The 25,099-nt window shown below is 37.7% G+C and overlaps 1 protein-coding gene across 1 annotated transcript; it reads right to left on the reverse strand.

Annotated features, from left to right (window-relative positions):
• Positions 1–25,099, reverse strand: LOC136310801 (cytochrome P450 2C21-like). Its single transcript, XM_066239750.1, has 7 exons — positions 24,849–25,099; positions 20,849–21,011; positions 18,878–19,027; positions 13,558–13,718; positions 4,028–4,204; positions 2,931–3,072; positions 1–329 (listed from the first exon to the last, which is right to left on the reverse strand). The coding sequence occupies exons 1-7, from the start codon at positions 25,029–25,031 to the stop codon at positions 16–18; spliced, it is 1,290 nt and encodes a 429-aa protein (XP_066095847.1). The 5' UTR covers positions 25,032–25,099; the 3' UTR covers positions 1–15.

Below are 25,099 nucleotides of genomic sequence, written 5' to 3' on the forward strand. Positions count from 1 at the left end.
AGGAAAGGAACACAGTCAGAGGGTGAGGTGCTCGAGTTTTGAACATGCAATACCTGTAGAAAATGAAGCATACTGTAATTCCACTACAGTGACAGTCAGAATCTGATTCCTAAGGAAAAGTGGAGATGAAATATCTCTTACCTTCGGAATAAAGTATCCTCTGAAGTTAATGTCCCGGGTCACCTCATGGGGCAGGTTGTTGGGAACGAGGTCACTGTATCTCTGGATCTCGTGCACCACGGCGTCCGTGTAGGGCATGCGGCTCCTGTCCTGCATGCAGGGGCTCCGGTTTCTGCCAACCACACGGTCGATCTCTTCCTGGACTTTAGCTGGCAGGGCAGGAATCAGAATGTATGTGAAATGAAACACTCTTGTGAAATGACCGTCTTAATTTTGGTTACATTGTGGTGGGGGATGGGGAGAAAGGAAAACGATGTTTGGCTACCTCCATAAGGGAGAAAAGGAAACAGAATTTCAGTTTCTTGGGCTAATTCGATTCTCATTAGAGACTTAAATATATGTACATGTAAAATGCAATTGTACCATGAAATTCACTTCTCAACTTTTATTCTCTATTTTGTGTATTTTGAATGGACTAGGGGGCCTGGGATCTTGAAGGATCACTACAAACCATGTAGTTTAACCTCTTTGTATATGCAGTTTTTGTTTTATTAAATGTGTAACTTCCAAGGGAGTAAGAGCTTTCCAGGACAGTAAGTGCTTAATAAATAGAGCAATTAAATGAGATGTTTAGTTGACTCAGCACAGAGGAACAAGAAGTTAACATTTATTTAGTGTAAAAAATTTGACAGGCATGCTATACTAGTATATTTCCTTATAATTTCTCAAAATAATTTATGTGTTGGGTATATGTTTGTTTATCTAAAAATGAGAAAACAGGCCATCCAGGTATTATGTGGTCTTTTTTATTCCCAAACCCACCATATTTGAACTTAAATAAGATTATTGAAATAAGTTGTGTTAGTAATTATATTTTTCCTTTACCTATAAAGTATATCATGTTAATAACATATAGCTTAACTAGGACTATCATTAGTTAAAAACAAATGCTTATTAACTTTCCCTTTGTGGAAAAGACTCTGTGAATGTTAGGAGTATTATCATCTCCTTAACAGAAGAGGGCGTCATACGGGGAAAGGTAGTCATGAGCTGAGGTCACACAGCTATGTGCTAGTAGAGCAGAACCTGCAGCCACTGTTGTTAGAGCCTACAACCCATTTTCTCCACTACCGGGTGGCTACTGTGGACATATGGGATGTATCTACACGAAGAATGTCCTTTAATGGAGCATCTGAAAAATATGTGGCTTAATAGTTATAAGGAACGAAAGGTTAGGAATTTTAGAGAAGTTTTAGACTTTGCCTTCTCAGTTTGAGAGATGAGTTTTGCCTAGAAGAGAGTGGTTATATGCAGTGGTTAGGAGCTGCTTACAAAATCCTATGCTTATCCAAATGTCACAGTGAAAGATAATGATGGCAAGAAAGAAAAGAGAAAACATAAATGGATATGATGCAAGAAAAAACCCACATAGAAAATGAAAATGGAAGAGCTGGGGAAATATGACCCAAGAAGGGCTTTAAATGTGTGTAGGAAAAAGTCCCAAACAATTGACAGTCATAATCGTCATAGGTCTTACAAGAGTTAGTGAGTTTATTTGGCTAAAAGAATGTGTGTCCCATGAAAGAAATACATTGCCATCATATCCCACAATGTGATGTGTGCAAGCAACGTGATTTCAAGGCTGTGCTTATAAATCGCACCTTTTGGAAAGCATCGCAGTTATAATGGAGGACAGTGGACTTTAAACCAAGTAGGAAAATCTGATGTTGATGTTGGAGAGAGAGGCTCATGAGATTTAATTATACTAACACTGTCTGCATGTACCAAACAGAAAATGACATAACAGTGGAGGAAATAACCTCTTAATATGAACTCAATAAAAAAGAAGAGGTAAAATGGCAAAATTGCATTTGTAAGCGTAATCATTCTTCTGAGGAAAATTTTGTTTGCCCATTAGGGTGTATTTCAAAAGAATTTTTTTTAGTTGTGTCTAACCATTTGTTTAGAAAGTAAGACTCTCCAGTAGGGAAAGATTATGATTTTCTTGAATCCCTCTTTACAGTGCAAATGCATTTGAGCAGCAATATATTTTGTTTGTTTGACAGAGACAGAGAGAGTCAGAGAGAGAGACAGATAGGGACAGACATGAAAGAAGAGAGATGAGAAGCATCAATTCTTCGTTGTGGCATCTTAGTGTCAATTGTTGGCTTGTTTATTGATTGCTTTCTCATATGTACCTTGACATGGGGGCGCTAAGCAGAGCGAGTGACCCTTATGAAGCCAGTGACCTTGGTCTTCAAGCCAATGACATTTTGCTCAAGCCAGTAACCATGGGGTCATGTCTATGATCCCATGCTCAAGTCAGTGACCCCGTGCTCAAGCTGGTGAGCCCGCTCTCAAGCCACAACCTCAGTGTTTCAAACCTGAGTCTCCACATCCCAGTCCAACAAGCTACCCACTGCACCACTGCCTGGTCAGGCTGACAAAGATATATTTATTGGGACATTGAAGGAATATCAAGTGATATCTTTTTAGATGAAGAGAAAGGCTAATCTTTCCCAGATTCTAGGACGACCCTGCTTACTTCATCTGGTCTGATGCAGATCAAGGATTATCTACCATTACAGGAAGAACAAACAATAACTTCTGCCATTCAAATCTCTGCTGCTATTTAAATTTTTTTTCTCTCTTTGTACTATAATTTGAATTTAATTTCTCTAATGTTAGGAAGATGTATTAGTAATGGAAATCTTTTTTTGAATATTATCTAGACAGGTGAAGATTGGGAGAGTTATCAGTGCTGCCAATTTCTATCCGAATTTTACCTTCCCCATCGTCTGTGATCATACCTGTGACCTCTGGGTGTTTTAGCAGAAGCAGGAGTCCATATTTCAGGGTGGAGCTTGTTGTCTCCGTTCCCGCAGTAAAAATATCCCTCACGGTCTGGATCAAGTTTTCCATGTTAAATACAGACTGTTGACTGTGCTTTTCCTAGTAATGATGTATTAGAATTACTGATAATTAGAAGAACCTTAGAGATATTGTAACGTATCTCAATATAACATCATTATTTGCTTAATTTGCTTATTTGATAAATTAATCCAGACATCGAGAATGTAATAGCTGAAGGTAAAGTTATTGATAGATGAGTTTTTAGATGTCTTTCAGTTAAAATAAAATCAGAGTTACAAACTTCCTGTAAGTCCTTTCTGATTCCTACTTTCTCACCCATGAGAGTCAATCAGTTCTTTCAAACATAATTTTTATCAAGTCATCATGACTACTCACTGACAGTTATGTGACCTATAGTCTATTTTTATCATGTCTAAATTTCTCATTCAGCCTCCAGAACCACCCACCCGCTAACAGCATCACTATTCCCAATGTCACCAGCCATGACACCGACAGCAGTTTCTCAGTTACAATCAAGATAACCTCTGAAAATTCCACACACTTGATCATCATTTACTAGAACCATTTTGTCATCGCTGTTCATCTAAGCCAGAATTTCCTCTAAAACTACCTCATTTGGGAAGATTTCCTAGTAGCTTTCCAAGGTAAATCTTTCTAGGTTCTTATGCATTCCTGAGTTTCCTCATGTATTACATCTTGCATTCACGGAATTTATTTTATGAAAAATATATAGTTTATCATTAGTCTTGAATGTGTGTGTACTTGTTTGTGGATGTCCTTAAATCTGTTTCAAACAAAGAACTAGTTTTAACAAATTAAATATAAAGCCTTGTAAGTCATTTTTTAGTGAGAATTTGGAACTATCTCAAGACACTCATTATGGTTTGTAGAAGCAACAGGTTGTACAAGTAGTTAATACATCCTTAGGAAGATGCATTCATTTTATTATCCTAATTTCACTGTGAAAGATTAAAACTAATCCATGAGTCCCATCACCAACAAAGATGAAATTGAAAATCAAGGTCTTTTATACCTTTTCCATTTGAATCAGGAAGTAGTCAATAAAGTCTCGAAGGTTATTGAGGTCCAGGGATTCCTGGTGTTCTTTTACTTTTTCCAAAATAAATTCTCTTTGTTTTACAATGTTTTTAAATAATTCATTATGACATCCAGGGAGATAATGTAGTAAATATGGGAACATATTATAGAGCTGAAAGGTAAAGAATCGTTCATTAATTCACTCAGCAAATTTTTATAGACCTATATTATGTATCAGACACTTTGTTATATGCTGAGCAGCTAAAGATGAGTAAGACATGCATCCTGCACTAGGTAATACTTGGAACTTGAAAGAAAAAGAACCGGCCTGACCAATGGTGGTGTAGTGGATAGAGCATCGTCTTGGGATACAGTCGAGGTTTCAGACTTGTGTGTGGGCTCACTAGCTTGAGCGCTGGTGACCAGCTTGAGCATGGCATCATCACCATGAGCCGATGGTCACTGGCTTGAGCCCAAAGGTCACTGGCTTGAACCCAGAGGTCTGCAACTTGAAGCCCAAGTCACTGGCTTATGTGCAAGGTCGCTAGCTTGAGCAAGCAGACACTGGTTTGGCTGAAGCCCCCATTTTCCGGTCAAGACACATATGAGAATCAATCAATGAAAAACTGAAGTGCCGCAACTATGATTTGATGTTTCTCATCTCTCTCCCTTCCTGTCTCTCTCCGTTCCTCTCTTTCTCTCTCCCTTTTTCTCTCTTATGTGCATGGAAAAAGAAAATGGAAAGAACAGTAAATATCCAGAATTATACGACAACAGAACACACAAGTTACAAAGCAGTTTTAAAACCTTTAAATTCTTTTCATAACCATATTCTCTGAAAGTATTAAGAAGCATACCACCTCTTTCCAAATGAGAATACTGAGGTTGAGAAAGGCTACTCCACCACTCTGTGACACCAGCCTAGTGACAGAGCTAGAACCCAGTGTTCCTCCCAGTTTACCCTACACATATTTCTACAGTCACTGAAAAAGTTTGCACTCATACACTTGTTTTGTAATCAGGAAGATTAAGGAAATGCTCAAGTTACTTAGCTTATTTTATTCTGGCATTTACACCCTCAAGAATATGCACACTGGACTAGTGACGTCACGGAAATGGCGCTGTGAGAAGCGCGTCCGACAGCTCTCCCCTAAATCACAACAAATTTATCAACTAGAAACAGAAAAATTTATCCTCGGAGCATTCCGGAGTTCCACACAAACTGAAAGCAAAAGGACTGTTATCACTTGAATCTGAGAGACGAGGGTGTGGAGGAAGCTACCGCAGCAGCGACGCTCATTCAAGCCGCGAGGGAGTGCGCCTGCGGTGAGTCAGCCCATATACTTGGGAACTGCGAGCCGCCACGAGCCGCCGTGCGTGCGCCCGGGAGAGGCTTGGGAGATTCTCTCCGTGGGCGGGGCACCTCACCCAGCCATTCAAGCTAACAATCAAGCATTGGGGGAGGGGCACGCGCAGGCAGCCTAAAATACCTTCGGAAACACAGCTGTGACCCAATCACTGAAATTAGCTTAACCCATAAAATCTGCACACCCTCGGTTCTAATTGATAAGATCTCTCTCAGTTCAGCGATCCAAGACAAGAGCGCTGATATTTTTTAGTGCCTCTCGCTAAAGGGGGCGGGGGCAACTTCTGATTGATAGAGCCTCCATATTCAGGGATAAACGCTAACAAGAAGGACTTGGCAGATATAAGAGCTATACTACACTAGTCATAAGACAGAGACTGTTGCCTCTTCTTCCCTGCAAAACAGGCTACAAAGTGTGGAAAGCCTGGGTTGAGAAGTCCAACTAAAATGATAGGCGCTGAACAGTCACCTTGACAACAATTGACTCCCACCCCCGCCTGATTACACTGGAGGCCCTGACTCTCAGAGCCTTTCCCAAAGCCTTGCACTGAGTGGGGATAAGTGGGGATTTCCCAGCTCTTTGAGCTCTTACTCCCAGGCGAGAAGCAGTTGCAGCCTTATATAGCTGGATCACCAGGCTGCTAATTCAGAAAGGGGGGACTAGGAGAGAGAATCCAGGAAAGCAAACTCTCTCATCGTTGGACCCTGCAAACGCCAACAAGCCTTTACTTCCAGCAAGACTAAAGCCAATTATATGACATTGCCATAGAATCCCATCAACTGCAAATCCCTACCTAAGAGTGACACAGGGGCAGAGCCTGGGGTACAGAGTCACCGACTAGGAAGAGGGAGAGAAAAGAAAAAGGAAGAAGTTAACCTCTCAAAATCAAGAAAAACCCACAGACTTTACAACTTGATCCACTAATTTTTTTTTTGTTGTTATTGTTTGTTTCTTCTATCTTTTTGCCTTTATTTCCTCCACCTCGGTCCTTCTATTCTCTGCCCATCTTATGCTTCCCCTTTCTTGAACTACACTACCCATGAGTGTTGCATTTTATTTTTCTTCTTCATCCTCACCCCCCTTTAAGGTTATACTCCAAAACACTTAACTCTCACTCTCTCCTCTTTTGTTTGTTTTTTTTTTGTCTTGCTTTATTTTGTTTTTTTCTCCGCCTATTTTATTTCTTCCTTCGTTTTTCTCTTTTTCTTATTTTTTCCTTTCTATTCGTTTTTTCTTTTCTCATTTTACTTTCCTCCCATATAATCCTCAATCACGAACAAATAGTTAATTTGGGACTCAAGGGACTTTTTTTTTGGCTTTATTTCTCTTTTTTTGCTTTGGTTTTATTTATTTTTTCTCTTGTTTGTTTATTTTTGTGGCATTTTGGGTCCTCCCAACCCAAGGTCTCATTGTATTTAGTCTTCGCTTCCACTTAATATCAACAGATTTTTACTTATTATTTTTATTTTTTTCTTCTTTATTATTCTTTTTTGGTCTTTTTTCTGATTCCCTACTTATTCCCTTCTATTATATCTCTAGTTGACATCACTTACAAGCAAATCATCTTAGTTTGTCTAAGGTTTTCTTCCTTTTTTTTTTTTTTTGCATTTAGTAGGTCCCTACTCCCTTTTTTTAGCCCCTTGAACTCTTCACCCCAAATCAGGCCTCCATTATAGGCACGATATTTCCCTGAGGAGGGGAGAGGAGGGAAAGAGAAGAGAGAAAAAAAGGGGGAAATAATAAATTATTACTGTTTTTTTTGTGGGTGTTTTACCCTTTTTTTTTTCTTTTTCTTTTTACTCTTTATTAATTCTAATTAGTGCTATCAATAAGACCACCCTCAGATGCCGATAAGAAAGAGGAAATCGAATATTATGGATACAAAAGAAAGAGAGGTAACACAAATAGATGTGGAAAAATCTATGGAGAGAAGACTTAACATATTGGAAGCCTTGGAGCTAAATGACAGAGAATTTAAACTAGAAATCTTAAAAATACTCAGAGATATACAAGAAAACACAGAAAGGCAATATAGGGAGATCAGAAAACAACTCAATGAACACAAAGAATATATTACCAAGGAAATTGAAACTATAAAAACAAATCAAACAGAAATGAAAAACTCAATTCACGAGCTGAAAAACGAGGTAACAAGCTTAGCTAACAGAACAGCCCAGATTGAAGATAGGATTAGTGAAATAGAAGACAAACAACTTGAGGCACAACAGAGAGAAGAAGAAAGAGACTCAAAAATAATAAAAAATGAGAAAGCCCTACAGGAATTGTCTGAGTCCATCAGAAAGAATAACATAAGAATAATAGGTATATCAGAGGGAGAAGAGAAAGAAAATGGAATGGAGAATATACTCAAACAAATAATAGACGAGAACTTCCCAAGCCTGTGGAAGGAACTAAAGCCTCAAATTCAAGAAGCAAACAGAACACCAAGTTTTCTTAACCCCAACAAACCCACTCCAAGGCACATCATAATAAAGATGACACAAACCAATGACAAAGAAAAAATTCTCAAGGCAGCCAGGGAAAAGAAGAGTACAACATATAAAGGAAGGCCTATTAGATTATCATCAGATTACTCAGCAGAAACTCTACAAGCTAGAAGAGAGTGGACCCCAATATTTAAAGCCCTGAAAGAGAGGAACTTTCAGCCAAGAATACTATACCCATCAAAGCTATCCTTCAAGTATGAAGGAGATATAAAAACATTCACAAATACAGAAAAGATGTGAGAATTTATCAACAGAAAGCCCCCACTCCAGGAAATACTAAGGGGGGTTTTCCAACCAGATTCAAAGAACAAAAGAAAACAACACCACAAGTAACAGCTCCACCAAGAACACAATAAAACCAAACTTAAACTGTGACAACAAAGGAAAAAAAGGGGGGAGAGGATGGAGATTAACAGTAGCAAAGGATGATGAAGTGCAGAAATACTTATAAGATAGGGTACTACAATGAATATGGTAGGTACCCTTTTCATTACTTAATGGTAACCACCCTTAAAAAAACCACCACAAAAAACACTTGACTTAAAAAAGGTAGCAACAGAGGAAAGAAGTATGGAACACAAACAAACAAAACAAATGATAGAAAAACAAAAAGAAGAATCAAACTAGATACAAAACTAACAGAAAGCAATTTATAAAATGGCAGTAGGGAACCCACAAGTGTCAATAATTACACTAAATGTAAATGGATTAAACTTACCAATAAAAAGACACAGAGTAGCAGAATGGATTAAAAAAGAAAATCCAACTATATGTTGCCTACAAGAAACACATCTAAGCAACAAGGATAAAAACAAATTCAAAGTGAAAGGCTGGAAAACAATACTCCAAGCAAACAACACCCAAAAAAAAGCAGGTGTAGCAATACTCATATCTAATAATGCTGACTACAAGACAGAAAAAGTACTCAGAGACAAAAATGGTCATTTCATAATGATTAAGGGGAAGTTGAATCAAGAAGACATAACAATCCTTAATATATATGCACCCAACCAAGGAGCACCAAAATATATAAGACAGCTACTTATTGACCTTAAAACAAAAACTGACAAAAATACAATCATACTTGGAGACCTCAATACACCGCTGACGGCTCTAGATCGGTCATCCAAACAGAGAATCAATAAAGATATAGTGGCCTTAAACGAAATACTAGAACACCTGGATATGATAGACATCTACAGGACATTTCATCCCAAAGCGGCAGAGTATACATTTTTCTCTAGTGTACATGGAACATTCTCAAGAATTGACCATATGTTGGGCCACAAAGACAATATCAGCAAATTTAGAAAAATTGAAATTGTACCAAGCATATTTTCTGATCATAAAGCCTTGAAACTAGAATTCAACTGCAAAAAAGAGGGGGAAAAACCCACAAAAATGTGGAAACTAAACAACATACTTCTAAAAAATGAATGGGTCAAAGAAGAAATAAGTACAGAAATCAAAAGATATATACAGACAAATGAAAATGAAAATACGACATATCAGAATCTCTGGGATGCAGCAAAAGCAGTAATAAGAGGAAAGTTCATATCACTTCAGGCCTATATGAACAAACAAGAGAGAGCCGAAGTAAACCACTTAACTTCACACCTTAAGGAACTAGAAAAAGAAGAACAAAGACAACCCAAAACCCAGCCGAAGAAAGGAGATAATAAAAATCAGAGCAGAAATAAATGAAATAGAGAACAGAAAAACTATAGAAAAAATCAATAAAACAAGGAGCTGGTTCTTTGAAAAGATCAACAAAATTGACAAACCCCTTGGCAAGACTCACCAAGGAAAAAAGACACAGGACTCAAATAAATAAAATCCAAAATGAAAGAGGAGAGATCACCACAGACATCATAGAAATACAAAGAATTATTGTAGAATACTATGAAAAATTATATGCCACCAAATACAACAATCTAGAAGAAATGGATAAATTCCTAGAACAATACAACCTTCCTAGACTGAGTCATGAAGAAGCAGAAAGCCTAAACAGACCAATCAGTAGGGAGGAAATAGAAAAAACTATTAAAAATCTCCCCAAAAATAAAAGTCCAGGCCCAGACGGTTATACTAGTGAATTCTATCAAACATTCAAAGAAGACTTGGTTCCTATTCTACTCAAAGTCTTCCAAAAAATTGAAGAAGAAGCAATACTTCCAAAACATTTTATGAGGCCAACATAACCCTCATACCAAAACCAGGCAAGGATGGCACAAAGAAAGAAAACTACAGACCATATCTCTAATGAATACAGATGCTAAAATACTAAACAAAATACTGGCAAACCGAATACAACAACATATTAAAAAAATAATACATCATGATCAAGTGGGATTCATCCCAGAATCTCAAGGATGGTTCAACATATGCAAAACGGTTAACGTAATACACCATATCAACAAAACAAAGAACAAAAACCACATGATCTTATCAATAGATGCAGAAAAGGCTTTTGATAAAATACAACACAATTTTATGTTTAAGACTCTCAACAAAATGGGTATAGAAGGAAAATATCTCAACATGATAAAGGCCATATATGATAAACCATCAGCCAACATCCTATTAAACGGCATAAAACTGAGGACTTTCTACCTTAAATCAGGAACAAGACAGGGTTGTCCACTCTCTCCACTCTTATTCAACGTGGTGCTAGAAGTTCTGGCCAGAGCAATCAGACAAGACAAAGAAATAAAAGGCATCCATATCGGAAAAGGAGAAGTAAAGCTATCACTTTTTGCTGATGATATGATCCTATACATCGAAAACCCGAAGGACTCCACAAAAAGATTATTAGAAACAATAAACCAATACAGTAAGGTCGCAGGATACAAAATTAATATACAAAAGTCCATAGCCTTTCTATATGCCAACAATGAAATATTAGAAAACGAACTCAAAGAAATAATCCCCTTCACGATTGCAACAAAAAAAATAAAATACCTAGGAATAAACATAACAAAGAATGTAAAGGACCTATATAATGAAAATTACAAAGCATTGTTAAGGGAAATCGAAAAAGATACAATGAGATGGAAAAACATTCCTTGTTCTTGGATAGGAAGAATAAATATAATCAAAATGGCCATATTACCCAAAGCAATATACAAATTTAATGCAATTCCCATCAAAATCCCTATGAGATTTTTCAAAGAAATGGAACAAAAAATCATCAGATTTATATGGAACTATAAAAAACCCCGAATAGCCAAAACAATCCTAAGGAAAAAGAATGAAGCTGGGGGCATTACAATACCTGACTTTAAACTATATTATAGGGCCACGATAATCAAAACAGCATGGTATTGGCAAAAAAATAGACACTCAGACCAATGGAACAGAATAGAAAGCCCAGAAATAAAACCACATATATATGGTCAAATAATCTTTGATAAAGGGGCCAACAACACACAATGGAGAAAAGAAAGCCTCTTCAACAAATGGTGTTGGGAAAACTGGAAAGCCACATGCAAAAGAATGAAACTCGACTACAGCCTGTCCCCGTGTACTAAAATTAATTCAAAATGGATCAAAGACCTAAATATAAGACCTGAAACAATAAAGTACATAGAAGAAGACATAGGTACTAAAATATCATGGACCTGGGTTTTAAAGAACATTTTATGAACTTGACTCCAATGGCAAGAGAAGTGAAGGCAAAGATAATGAATGGGACTACATCAGAATTAAAAGTTTTTGCTCAGCAAGAGAAACTGATATCAAAATAAACAGACGGCCAACTATATGGGAACTGATATTTTCAAACGACAGCTCAGATAAGGGCCTAATATCCAAAATTTACAAAGAACTCATAAAACTCAACAACAAACAAACAAACAATCCAATAAAAAAATGGGAAGAGGACATGAACAGACACTTCTCCCAGGAAGAGATACAAATGGCCAACAGATATATGAAAAGATGCTCAGCTTCATTAGTTATTAGAGAAATGCAAATCAAAACTACAATGAGATACCACCTCACTCCTGTTAGATTAGCTATTATCAACAAGACGGGTAATAGCAAATGTTGGAGAGGCTGTGGAGAAAAAGGAACCCTCATTCACTGTTGGTGGGACTGTAAAGTAGTACAACCATTATGGAGGAAAGTATGGTGGTTCCTCAAAAAACTGCAAATAGAACTACCTTATGACCCAGCAATCCCTCTACTGGGTATATACCCCCAAACCTCAGAAACATTGATACGTGAAGACACATGTAGCCCCATGTTCATTGCAGCACTGTTCACAGTGGCCAAGACATGGAAACAACCAAAAAGCCCTTCAATAGAAGACTGGATAAAGAAGATGTGGCACATATACACTATGGAATACTACTCAGCCATAAGAAATGATGACATCAGATCATTTACAGCAAAATGGTGGGATCTTGATAACATTATAAGGAGTGAAATAAGCAAATCAGAAAAAAACAAGAACTACATGATTCCATACATTGGTGGAACATAAAAATGAGACTAGGAGACATGGACAAGAGTGTGGTGGTTACGGGGGGGGGGGGAGGGAGGACATGGGAGGGAGGGAGGGAGAGAGTTAGGGGGAGGGGGAGGGGCACAGAAACTAGATGGAGGGTGACGGAGGACAATCTGGCTTTGGGCGAGGGGTTTGCAACGTAGTTTGATGACAAAATGACCTAGACATGTTTTCTTTGAATATATGTACCCTGATTTATTAATGTCATCCCATTACCATTAATAAAAATTTATTAAAAAAAAAAAAAAAAGAATATGCACACTGCCTTATTCATTAGGCCATTCCCAATCCTGGAATTTACTGACTCTTCTTTAGCTGGCTCCTACATGATCTAATACCCTTGGTAGGTAGGCACTGGAACAATTTATTTGGCTGGTAGCTTGTATCAAACTAGAAAGAGAACCGAGAAATCTAGATTCTAGGTCTAGTTCATTCTTTGTCTTGGTTGCTTTGGACAATATGCTTAATATCTGTTGATGATCCTAAAATGAGAAGTTGATTATTTGTTCTCCAGGGTCCTTCCCAGAACGAACATAACATGAGCTTATGATTCACATAGATTATTAGTTGTTATTAATTGCATATTATAAGTTACTAACATTCTCTGACAATGCAGTATAGTGAGAAATACATTTTACGCTGCCACCCTCTTCATCTATAGATGTAAAAATCAGAAAAAAATTTTCTCAGAAAAATACCTTGATATCATTTGATGCACTATGAGATAATATTTTTCTTTTTATTACTATGTTTCATGTTTTAAATTTAAATTTTTTCTTTTTTTAAAGGTTTTATTTATTGATTTTAGAGGGAGGATAGAGAGAGAGAATGTTAGAAGGAGAAGGAAGAAGCATCAACTCATAGCAGTTGCTTTTCATATGTGCCTTGACCAGACAAGCGCAGGGTTTTGAACTGGTGATCTTAGCATCCCATGTCAATACTCTATCTACTGTGTGCAACAGGCCAGGCTTAAATTAAATGTTAACACACTGAATTGATTTGATAGCGCACTGACTGGTTACAAATGATAGTTTGAGAAATATTCTTTCAACCATTTTGAAATAGGCTAACGGGATCGGTCAGCATGAGCAGTAGAATAGTCAGAACATTATTTCCCATTTAGAGAGAACCTTGACTTTACCTGTATCCAGGTGGTGTTCATAAGTCTGAAATTTTCATCAAAATAATGTATCAAGGTTAGAAATTGCTCATCATTGTACTCAAAACGGTTCTGGAAAATAATGGAGCAGATCACATTGCAGGGAGCACTGCCCATAAGGAAAGAGGGGTCACAGGGAGCCTCTGAAAACAAAGTAAGTCAAAAGTTAGAGCGGAATTCCCACTTAAATCTTAAGTTGACTGTTTAAAATACTTGAGAAAAGTTGACTCAAAAGATTTTTTAAGTATAGGAACTAGTAGGCATGCCACCATCACTATAAACTCAACATGCGTAAAATAAAATGTATTGTGTTTCCCCAAGTAAAAATGTCTAATCCAGTCCAATTTATTTATTAATTTCCCCCAAGTATTTTCTTATTTACATCATTCTCTTAATAAGAGCCACAAGGTAATTCACAAGGAGGTCCTTTAAAAAATGCTTTTAAATTTTTGTTTATTTATTTTACAATATTATTGACTACATTTTTTTTATGAGAGCAAGAGAGAGAAGGGGAGAGATGAGAAGCATCGACTTGTAGTTGCAGCACTTTATTTGTTCATTGATTGCTTTTTATATGTGCCTTGACCAGGGGGCTCCAGTTGAGCAGGTGCCCCCTTGCTTAAGCCAGTGACTTTGGATTTCAAATCCAGTGACCCTGGTCATTCTATGATCCCATGCTCAAGCCATCAACCTCGAGGTTTTGAACTTGGGTCCTCAGTGTCCCAGGCTAAAGATCTATCCACTGTGCCACTTCTTGGTCAGCATTGATTATAATCCACTGGGGAACAATTTTTTTTCGTTTTCTGTTGCATGAGGTTTTAGAACTGTTTCAATATATTTCTGCATCGCTGATTCCAAATCTGAAATCCTTGTTTTGGTGCATGCTCTAGTTTTTATACAATTTTAATTTCTTTTTGTTACAGTTAATGGCATGCATTGGTTTTTAAATTGGAGTTAAAGGGCAATGAATCCTGGATTGAACATAACCACAAGGCAATTAATGTTTTACAAACATCAGTTTTACATAATTGTAGTTGTTTTTACATGTAAATTTTATTATCTGATAAAAACGCTTTCTTATTTTGTTTTAAGATTGAATCATGGCTTCTTCGAGTAGGCGTAAATGTAAGAATAGTCCTGGCACCTTCTGTTATATATGTGGCTGTTACACACTTCAACATCAAAAGCGTAGTATTTCATCATTTGTGACACGTGCATATATTGCCTATTTTCAAATTCCCCTTGGATATGAAGACAAGAATTGGGCTACTCATATTGTGTTTTATAATTGTGAGGAAATGCTTCATGACTGGACAAAAGGAAAATGCCTTTTGGTATTCCCATAGTTTGGCGTGAACCTAAGGACCACAGCATGGACTGTTATTTCTGTCTGATAGATACAAAGGGCATCGGCAAGAAAAAACAGCATATGGTCATATATTCTAATATTCCTTCAGCAATACGACCTATTTCACACTCTGAGACACTTCCAGTTCCAGTTTTCAATGGTTTTATTTCTTCTAAGGACAAAAAAAGTGACATGGTGATCAAATGCATGAGGAAATGGTTGTAGAATCTGAAGGGTCTTCTTCTGATGTCAAGCAGTCATTAACCCCTCAGCAGTTTAGCCAACCTGAATTGAATGACTTAGTAAGAGATTGGGCCTATCAAAGAAAGCAGTTGAGTTATTAGCCTCCAGGCTTCAAGAAAAGAATGTACTTCACCGGTCAGATGAAGTATTCCATTTCAGGAAGTGTGGACAAATTTTTATGGACTTTTTTTCTGAAGACAAACACTTTGTTTACTGTCATAATATCAGTAGTCTTCTCAGCCAGCTAGATGTTACCACTTACAGTCCAACAGACAACAGAATGGCGGCTATTTCTTGACAGCTCTAAATGGAGTCTGAAATGTGCTCTCCTACACAACAGTAATGCTTATGCAGCGGTTCCAATTGGTTATTCAACTCATCTGCAAGAAGATTATAATGATATAAAAATTGTCCTTGACTTTCTGAAGTATGAGGAGCATAACTGGATCATTTGTGTGGATCTTAAAATGGTAGATTTCCTGCTAGGACAACGGAGATGTTTCACTAAGTATCCTTGCTTTCTATGTTTGTGGGACAGCCGATCTCTGGAGAAACACTGGACACAGAAGGAGTGGCTGAAACGTGAAGCTCTAGAAGTAGGGATGCAAAATATTGTGAATGAACCTGTAGTTAACCGAGACAGGACCATTCTTTTCCCCACTTCACATCAAACTTGGCTTAATGAGGCAGTTTTTTCAGGCTTTGAATAGGGAAAGTGAAAGCTTTCAACATATTATTTCTGCTGTTCCTGCCTTGTCTTTTGAGAAGATAAAAGCAGGTGTATTCAATGGACTTCAAATTTGAACCCTCATAAATGACAAAGAATTTTCCAGGAAGATAAATAAGGAGGAGAAAGCAGCATGGCAGTCTTTTGTGGCAGTTACAAAGAACTTCCTTGGCAACAAAAAAGCAGAAAACTATAAACTTCTGGTTCAAAGGACGCTGTTGGCTTTCCACTATATTGAATGGAACATGAGCGTTAAGATTCACTTCCTGAACAGTCACTTCAATAGGTTTCCCAAAATCTTGGAGCTGTTAGTGATGAGCAGACTACTGCTGGAGCATCAAATGAGATTGTCCTCAACAAGTACACACACACACAAGTTGTACAAACGCAAATTTTTGCCTGAATAGAATTTAAATAAGTTTTGCGCAAATTTTATGATTAAAATAAGTGTTTTAATATGTTCTATTTTAAAACTGTAGACAAATTCTGATGCAATCATATCTTTTAGTGTATTAGTATATTTACTACATTATATAAATTATTATATTTTCACAAAGATGATGCCCAAGAAGTCATTCTACTTCATTATGTTAAACTAAATGTTGAAAATTTTACAATAAGATAAGAACCTAAAATCTTGAATTGCAAAAAAACCTGTAGCTTACAGAGAAAAACAAATGTCAGATTTGAGATCAGCACACTCGAGTTAGGTAAGAACAAGTGTTCTTGTGGATGCAACAAAATTTTGTTCCCCAGTGTCGTATTTTCTATGCTGTACTTTACATCCCCATGACTATTCTTTAACTCCCAGTCTGTGCTTCTCAGTCCTTTCACCTTTTTCACTCCGTCCCCAGCCTCCCTCTCCTCAGGCAGCCATCAGTCTGTCCTTTGTATTTATGAGACGGTTTCTGTTTTGTTTGTTCATTATAGTGCTCTTTAAATGCTGCATATGCGTTAAATCATATGGTACTGTCTGTCTCTGACTGGCTTATTCTACTCAGCATAACACCCTCGGTCCATCCATGCTGTCACAAAGAATAACATTTTCCTCCTCTTTATGGTAAAAACATCTTTAAAAGTGTAAAATTTAGCCCTCAGTGTGGACACTTCTTCAAGAATATCAGGAGACTGTGGAGACATGAAATCTTATTTTACAAAACAAAGTTGACAAACATTGGGTGTGTTTTTCTTGTAGAAGAGAAGAATAATGAGAGAATTTGGAGTTACAGTCAGATATTTCCAAACAATATGGTATAGTATATGAAAAAGACTTTCTATATGTAATAACAAATATGACTTCCATTTTTTTTTTTTTTTGGTATTTGGCAGCTTTTAAGCCTTATCTTTTCTTACTCTTCTCACATCTGGACAAACTGATATAATAAAAAGCTCAAGTGTTCCCTCCTTTGGCACAAGCAGAGTGTTTAAACCACACACCCTGGATGGCACAGGGAACCCGCATCCACACCTCACCCCCTAACCACCATTTCTCAATCCAGTGTCCTTTCTCTGCTCTCTCATACCATATTGGGATCTTCTTAAGAGCCATCTTGCCCTATATAGAAAGCATCATTATCAGTTGTGGGATTCAGCTGGTTTTCAACAGTTCAGCAAAACTACTACCTAATACATATTTTGTTGAGTTAGGCGAACCTTTATTAAGGTGACACTTGTAACAAAGGTTCTCTCTAAGGTGGGCACCTGGGCAGTCACCCAATAAGGTGACTCTCATTCCTTATGCTTTTTTAACATTCATCTGTGCAAGAGCATATTCTAAGCTTCCTTATTATTGTTCATTCAGTCCATAGGTGAAAACAATTGAAAGTGAGGACACCAATCAAGAAGCGATATGGAAATATCTTAAATAACAGTTTTATTGTTTTATGTCAGGTATTATTTAATATTTTATCATTAATATTTTAAAACTCTTATGAGATAATCTAGTTTTGTGTACCTCTTTTATTTTTCTAATTTAAGTATTAAATGCATGAAATAATTAACTACTTTTCAGTATATCTTTTTTTTATACTGAAAATAGTCATTAAGGCAGAGAACCAGTTGTTAAATTATTTGAATCCAACCACTGATCATTATGAGTAATAAAACTTTTTCATATCCTATTGGGGTGTATGTGGTACCTTCAATATCAACATCTAAACCAAATTTTAGGTGGGAAGCCCGTCCTTCCTCTAAGTGGTAACTGTCACAACACTGGACCTCCAAAAGGCAAAATCTCAGCAGGGACCAAATAGCAGAAGTTATAAGGAAAAATGCTTCTGCTCAACATGTGAACGAAACTTCCAACAGTTATAGTTACCCCAAGATGAAACAGGCTGTCCCAACAAAGTGAGGTCCCACAGCTAGGGGGAATCAAGCAGAATCTGAGTGGTCATGGGTCAGGAAACTGAGAGAAGGTCACATTCACTACGGGAAAAGACCCAGTCAATAATAATTCTGCTTGAAATATAAATCAAGTGCACAAAATCATTTTCCAGATAATACTTATCAAAACCCAACATTTGTTGACTTATTAATTCCATTTTCAAAATTACATTCTAATAAATAGTCAAAGATATGCAATGATTCATATGGATTGCATTTTTTTTATACTAATAGCAACAAAGAACTAAAACAGTTTACTTGTCACAGCCCCTGGAATGGAAAAGAACTTTGTGTGTCACTGCCATACCTTGCCCATTCATAACACTCTTGGCTTCTTTCTTTGCTCTTTTCTCCTTACACTGCTGTGGAAAGAGCTGGATCCTGGGTGACACTGGAAGCCACATGCTGAAGATGTCAAAGCTCCTATTAGCCTGGAACCTGGAAAAGCTGTTGTGCCAACCACTTCACCTCTTCTTACTGGTTGTGAGCAAAATGTAAACTTCCGCTACACTTGAGCCATAGCTCTCTGTGCTCTATTGGTAATTGTAATAGCATTCAGTCTACCCAAACTGTTTTTGTTAAGTCCATAGAGAAAAACGCACCATTGGTTTTCTTTAATTCTTCCACCAGACACAGGGCTTCCTCTTGAATTCTGTCTTCAATAGTTTTCTTTCCCATTCCCATGTTCCGTAAAACCGTGAGGGAGAAACGCCGGGTTTGCTTCCATACTTCTCCATTGCTGAAAATAATTCCTATCAGGACAAAAAAGTAAATAAAAAAGAATAACTTTCATTTTCATTAACTCTAGCTGAGTGTCTTGATCTCAGGAAATGATAATGTCACTTAAGCTGAAAAGTTACTTTAATGGAACCAGTCTCAGAAGTTCCCACTGACCCTACTCTGCCTGCTTTCTTTCTCACTCCAGCCTAGGAGCTCATTATCAAGACTTGGTTTTTCATATTACTAAACTCTTCTTCTCCATTAACTCCTTTAAACCTCACAATAACTCTGTGAGCCAGTGATTTGTCTCCATTTTACTGAGAAGAATGCTGAGGATCCTGGAGGCAAAATGCTTGTTCCTTGATCACACAGCTAATAAATCACGGTGAGTTCAAGTAAGAGGTTAAAATTTCATGACCAACTTCTGTGCATCGTAAGTGAATTTTAGGGGCAGTAACAAAGGGAGCCAATTCTTGAAAGAAGGAGAGACAGCTTTGTGCATTGGAAGGAAGTTCATGAAAATCTATTCTGCAGGTAAGGGACATAGCCATAGTCCTTCTAATTTCAACATTTCCTCTGTATTTGGGAAACACCTTCCATGAAATGTGGTCTTGGCCCTGGCCGGTTGGCTCAGCGGTAGAGCGTCGGCCTAGTGTGCGGAGGACCCGGGTTCGATTCCCGGCCAGGGCACATAGGAGAAGCGTCCATTTGCTTCTCCACCCCTCCGCCGTGCTTTCCTCTCTGTCTCTCTCTTCCCCTCCCGCAGCCAAGGCTCCATTGGAGCAAAGATGGCCCGGGCGCTGGGGATGGCTCTGTGGCCTCTGCCTCAGGCGCTAGAGTGGCTCTGGTCGCAAGATGGCGACGCCCAGGATGGGCAGAGCAACGCCCCCCTGGTGGGCAGAGCATCGCCCCTGGTGGGCGTGCCGGGTGGATCCCGGTCGGGCGCATGCGGGAGTCTGTCTGACTGTCTCTCCCTGTTTCCAGCTTCAGAAAAATGGAAAAGAAAGAAAAAAAAAATTAAAAAAAAAAAAATGTGGTCTTAACACCAAAGAAGTTCAACATCAGACTTCCAGAGGCTCAAGACCGGACCGGTGGGGAAGCAACACTTGTAGGAAACTTGTCCAAGAATATTTTCGAGAACATGTGGAGGAGGAAAGAACTCTGTTTAGGCTTTATCTCTTTTTGCTGGAAACCAGTGACCCTCTAGAAGCCTGGACAGTATAAAATTTGCTCCAAAAACAAATGGAAGATAGTTCAAGTCTTTTATTTAAAAAGCTTTTTCCACTATCAGTTTGAATCCATTCTTACTACATATTTCTCCACAATCCTCTGTTCAGAGAATATTTGTGTTTTATGCTCTCTATTCTATTGAATTCAAATATTTCTTATCTTTTTTAGAAGAGGAGAAGATTAAAGGTAAGGTTGAAAATATTCCAGGTTTATGTTGGTTCCGTGCATACTGTGCAAGCATTCTACAGTAATCTCTTGGCAACCATGACTCAGAACAAAAAAAGCAAAATATTTGGTGAATTGAATAAGTTAGTCTATTTCCTTTCCCGTTTTCTCTCTGTCTCTTTCTCATTCTTACCAGGCTATAATTTAAAATGAACATGGCTTAGTCACAAATTTATAGAACATTAGTGGTTAGCTGGTTTGCTTTCATTGGATTTATTGTTTCCTAGGGGCATTATGTCACTCATAATTTTAAATATAGATTAATTATCCCTTATAGAAAATTTTGGAATGATGATATTTCCATAAGTGTCTCTAAATGCTTAAAGTTTCTCAATTCCTTAGCCTATTGAGAATCTTTGCAACTTAAATCCACACACATTTTTCAAATGGAAGCATACCTAATCCCGGTATGATTTTCTCTATCACTGGTAAACTGCCTCTTGCAGCAAACTCCTCTCCCCGATCGATCAGGGCTTCCTTCACTGCTTCGTAGCCATGCAGCACCACAGTGGGCTTTGTTCCCAGATACACAGTGAACACCGGGCCATAGACTTCTGCTAGCTACGGATGGAACAGGAGATGCAAGAGGAGTGAGAATTTCAAAGCGAAAATGTAGGTAAGTGAGAGAAATATTTTTAATCTTACTGAAGAGACATTTTAATATTTATTTACCCATTATGAAAAATTTCAATTTCTGGACCTGGTAATTTAATAAGAAATCACGTTACTTAAATGGTAATTATCATTGTATTACAGTGTGTTCGTAAAGTCATGGTACACTTTTGACTGGTCACAGGAAAGCAACAAAAGATGATACAAATGTGAAATCTGCACCAAATAAAAGGAAAACCCTCCCAGTTTCTGTAGGATGATGGGGCAGCATGTGCGCATGCACAGATGATGACGTAACACCGTGTATACAGTGGAGCAGCCCACGGCCATGCCAGGTCAGATGTGGACGGTACAGAGGATAGTTCAGTGTGTTCTGTGGCTTGCTAAATTCGAATCTGTTACCAAAGTGTAACGTGAATATCGGCGCGTTTATAACGAAGAGCCACCACATAGGAATAACATTACTCGGTGGGATAAGCAGTTGAAGGAAACCAGCAATTTGGTGGAGAAACCCCGTTCTGGTAGGCCATCAGTCAGTGATGAGTCTGTAGAGGCTATACGAGATAGCTACCTAAGGAGCCCTAAAAAATCTGTGCGTGAGCCCTCATCAAACTGCACTGAATAGATATGAAACTGGGAGAGTTTTCCTTTTATTTGGTGCAGATTTCACATTTCTGTTGTCTTTTGTTGCTTTCCTGTGACTGGTCAAAAGTGCACCATGACTTTACGGACACACTGTATTAGTAATAATGCTATCATTATTATCACGATCAATAGTTATCCTTTTTTCAGCTTCTACTATGTGACTATCAGTCATAAATTTTATTCATATTTAATTATTTTTTTCTGCCAAACCTCTAATTGCTCCAAATTTCTCCTTCCTTCTTATACTTAACATAAGTAATATGTTTCTCCTGTTTGAAGGATGTTTTTCCATGTTGCCCCACGTGTAGACAAATAAGTGTCCCTTATTATCTATTTCCTACATCTTCTAGTTAGCACCAGAAGAATTATATATGAATAAAACCTCCACGTTTTATTAATGCATAAGGACATGGCAGCCTAATGTCAGATCTTTCCCAGATTCCCTGTGTGGCCATGTGACTAAGCTTCCATGAACTGATGTTAGCAGAAGTGATGTGTGCAAATCCTACACTGTTGCATAAATGATCCCACATGCTCTCCCTTTCTGCACTTACTCATGGATTGAGATGATAACATGGGGAAGGCCTCACTGTGACCATGGAAATGAAGACAATATCCTAGGGACACGAGATGGTAAACAACAAGATTGAGAAAAACTTGTTCTCTGAATAACCTTGAAGAAGAGAAGCAGACCACCATTAATCATCTCTATATTATATGAGAGGTAGAAATAAACTCTTGTCTTCTTTAAGCCATTCCATTATTGGGGTCTTTCTCTTATGGTGTCTTATTCAGTATACCAAATAATATAAGACTTAAACTCTTTCCAACAGTTCTACGTTTGAATCCTTCTGCTACCTTACAATTCCTTCTCCAGAGTGATCTTTCACAAGGTTAATGCTAATATCACCGTCCTTAAAGCACGTCCAGGGCATCACATTGTTCTTATGCTAAAGACTAATATTCTTAAAATCCTTGTAAGGCCCACGTGCTCTGGTCCTGTAGACCTCTTCAATCTCAACTCACACTGCATTTTAACTTATTCTCTGGGCTACAACCGAACTGGTCCTTTTTCAGAGACATAACAAGTAATTCTTCTCCAGATTGAAAAAGGCTGGAACAAATTTGTATCTGGTTTTTGTCTGGTTAATGCCCAATCATTCCTTAGTGCTTAGCTCCAATTTAGTTCTTCAGAGAACCGTTTGCTGCCGGCGGCTCCTTTTAGTCCTCTCAGCTACATGGCCTCTTCTGCTGGGCCCCTTCTACACAGTTAACAATCAGTAATGTATTTGCATTATTATATCATAAGCACATGCCTACCCTTTAAAATTCGATAATGCTAAGGTCTTTTTTGTTGTTGTTGTTCAGCACTGATGATCTCTAACACACAAAAGTACTAAAATCTTACCATTTGCAACAGCATGGATGGACTAGAGGTTATTATGATAAGTGAAATAAGTCAGTCAGAGAAAGGCAGATACCATATGATTTCACTTATAGTGGGGTCTAAAGAACAAAATAAACAAAATTGAAACTCATTGACACAGAGATCAGAATGTTGGTTACCAGAGAAGAGGGGAGTTCAGGGACTGGGTGAAAAAGAGATGGGATTCAGTAAAAATTGGTAGTCACCAAATAGTCACAGGATGTAAAGTACAGCATAAGTAATATGGCCAATAATATTGTAATAACTATGCATGGTGCCAGGTGGGTACTGGAAATAGCAGGGAGAACAATTTGCAAAGTATATGATTGTCAGATTATTATGCTGTACACCTGAAACTAATACAAAATAATACTGAAAAAAAATCTTTAGGACCTAACATGAAGCCTAATACAAAGTAGGCATTCAATAACTTGTTGAATAGATGATACATTAATAACTTGTGCAAAATAACTATTATTCACTTTTTAAAGAAATGGAAATTGAAGCTCAGAGAGATTTTCTAAATTGCCCAGGGTTGCAAGTGAAGAAATGGATAGGCTGGAGTGCTGACACAATCCCTTCTAAACCAGAACCCAGAACACAGGAAGAAAAAGTTTCCAGGGGCAGTGCTGTGGTAACTACTTGTCTCAGGCAGACAGATTTCAGAAAATCCCTTCAAGATTTCAGAAGCTATTGCCATATAAATAGCTTAGAGCAGATACTCATTCATTGAGCAGATATAATAGAAACTGTAAAAGTTCCTGAACATTTAGTTACTTCATTAACTTCATATCAGTGTGTGCTTTTAGAAAAATATTAGTGTTGTGATTCTGTTAATCAGTAAAATTTTTTGTAATTGAAAGTAATCTCATTGAATTAGAGTTCAGGAAAATAGAATTAGTAAAAAGAAGACCCAGGTCACAATATGGGCAGGGAATTCCTACTTTGGGCAATTTCAACAATCACCTCATAGATTTTATTCCCTTCTGGCCACCTTCTAACTATACACCACTTAAAATTACATCTGGACCCTGAGCAGGTGGCTCGATAGATAGATCATCGTCCTGGCGCACTGAGGCTGCGAGTGTGATTCCCACTCAGGGCACGAAGTAAAAGCAAGCAATGAGTACACGACTAAATAGAAAAGCTAAGTGGAACAATAAGTTGATGCTTCTCTTCTTTCCCTCTCCTTTCCTCTCTCTCTCTCTTAATCAAAGAAAAAATTTTAAATAAATAAATAAGTAAAATCGTTTCTGACAGAAAAGGACAAGGACCATATGATTTCACTATATGAGTGTTATAAAACAGAAAACAGCAAATGAAAAAAGGAAACAAAGAAACAAACAAAATCATAGACAAACAGTATGGTAGTTACCAGAAGGGAAGGAGGGTTAAGAAGAAGAGGAAGAGGGTAGTGGGGTTGAAATGTACGGTGATGGAAGGAGACTAGACTTAGGGTGGTGGTCACACAATGTAATCAACAGATGATATAGTAGCGATCTGTATACCTGAAACCTGTAAAGTGTTATTAATCAATATTGTCTCAGTATATTTAATTAAATTAAAAAATAAAAACTATATCTAGGTGTCCAATGAACACTTTCTTTTAATACTATTTCTGTAAAGCATAGTGTCTGGGACCATATTTTACTTAGATATAAGGCTGTCAAATTTACTCCTTGCAAACAATTGGAAGAAAATAAATCATACTTAACCTTGTTGAAGGATCTGTTGATGTCGCTGGCATTTATCTGTAGAATATTTCCAATGATGGGGAGAGGAGTAGGGCCAGGCGGCAGCTTTCCTTGGGCATAGCTTCGGTTCCGTAGAAAAAGGAGGATCAAACAAGAAAGACAAATCGCTAGGACTATGAAGAGATCCATTAACGTGCTTCGCATAAATGCAATTGAAACTCTATAATCCAAAGATTTGATAAATACTGAGTGCAAACTGACCTCCCAATTCA

The sequence above is a fragment of the Saccopteryx bilineata genome, chromosome 7 (genome assembly GCF_036850765.1).
Source record: "Saccopteryx bilineata isolate mSacBil1 chromosome 7, mSacBil1_pri_phased_curated, whole genome shotgun sequence".
Lineage (NCBI taxonomy): Eukaryota > Metazoa > Chordata > Mammalia > Chiroptera > Emballonuridae > Saccopteryx > Saccopteryx bilineata.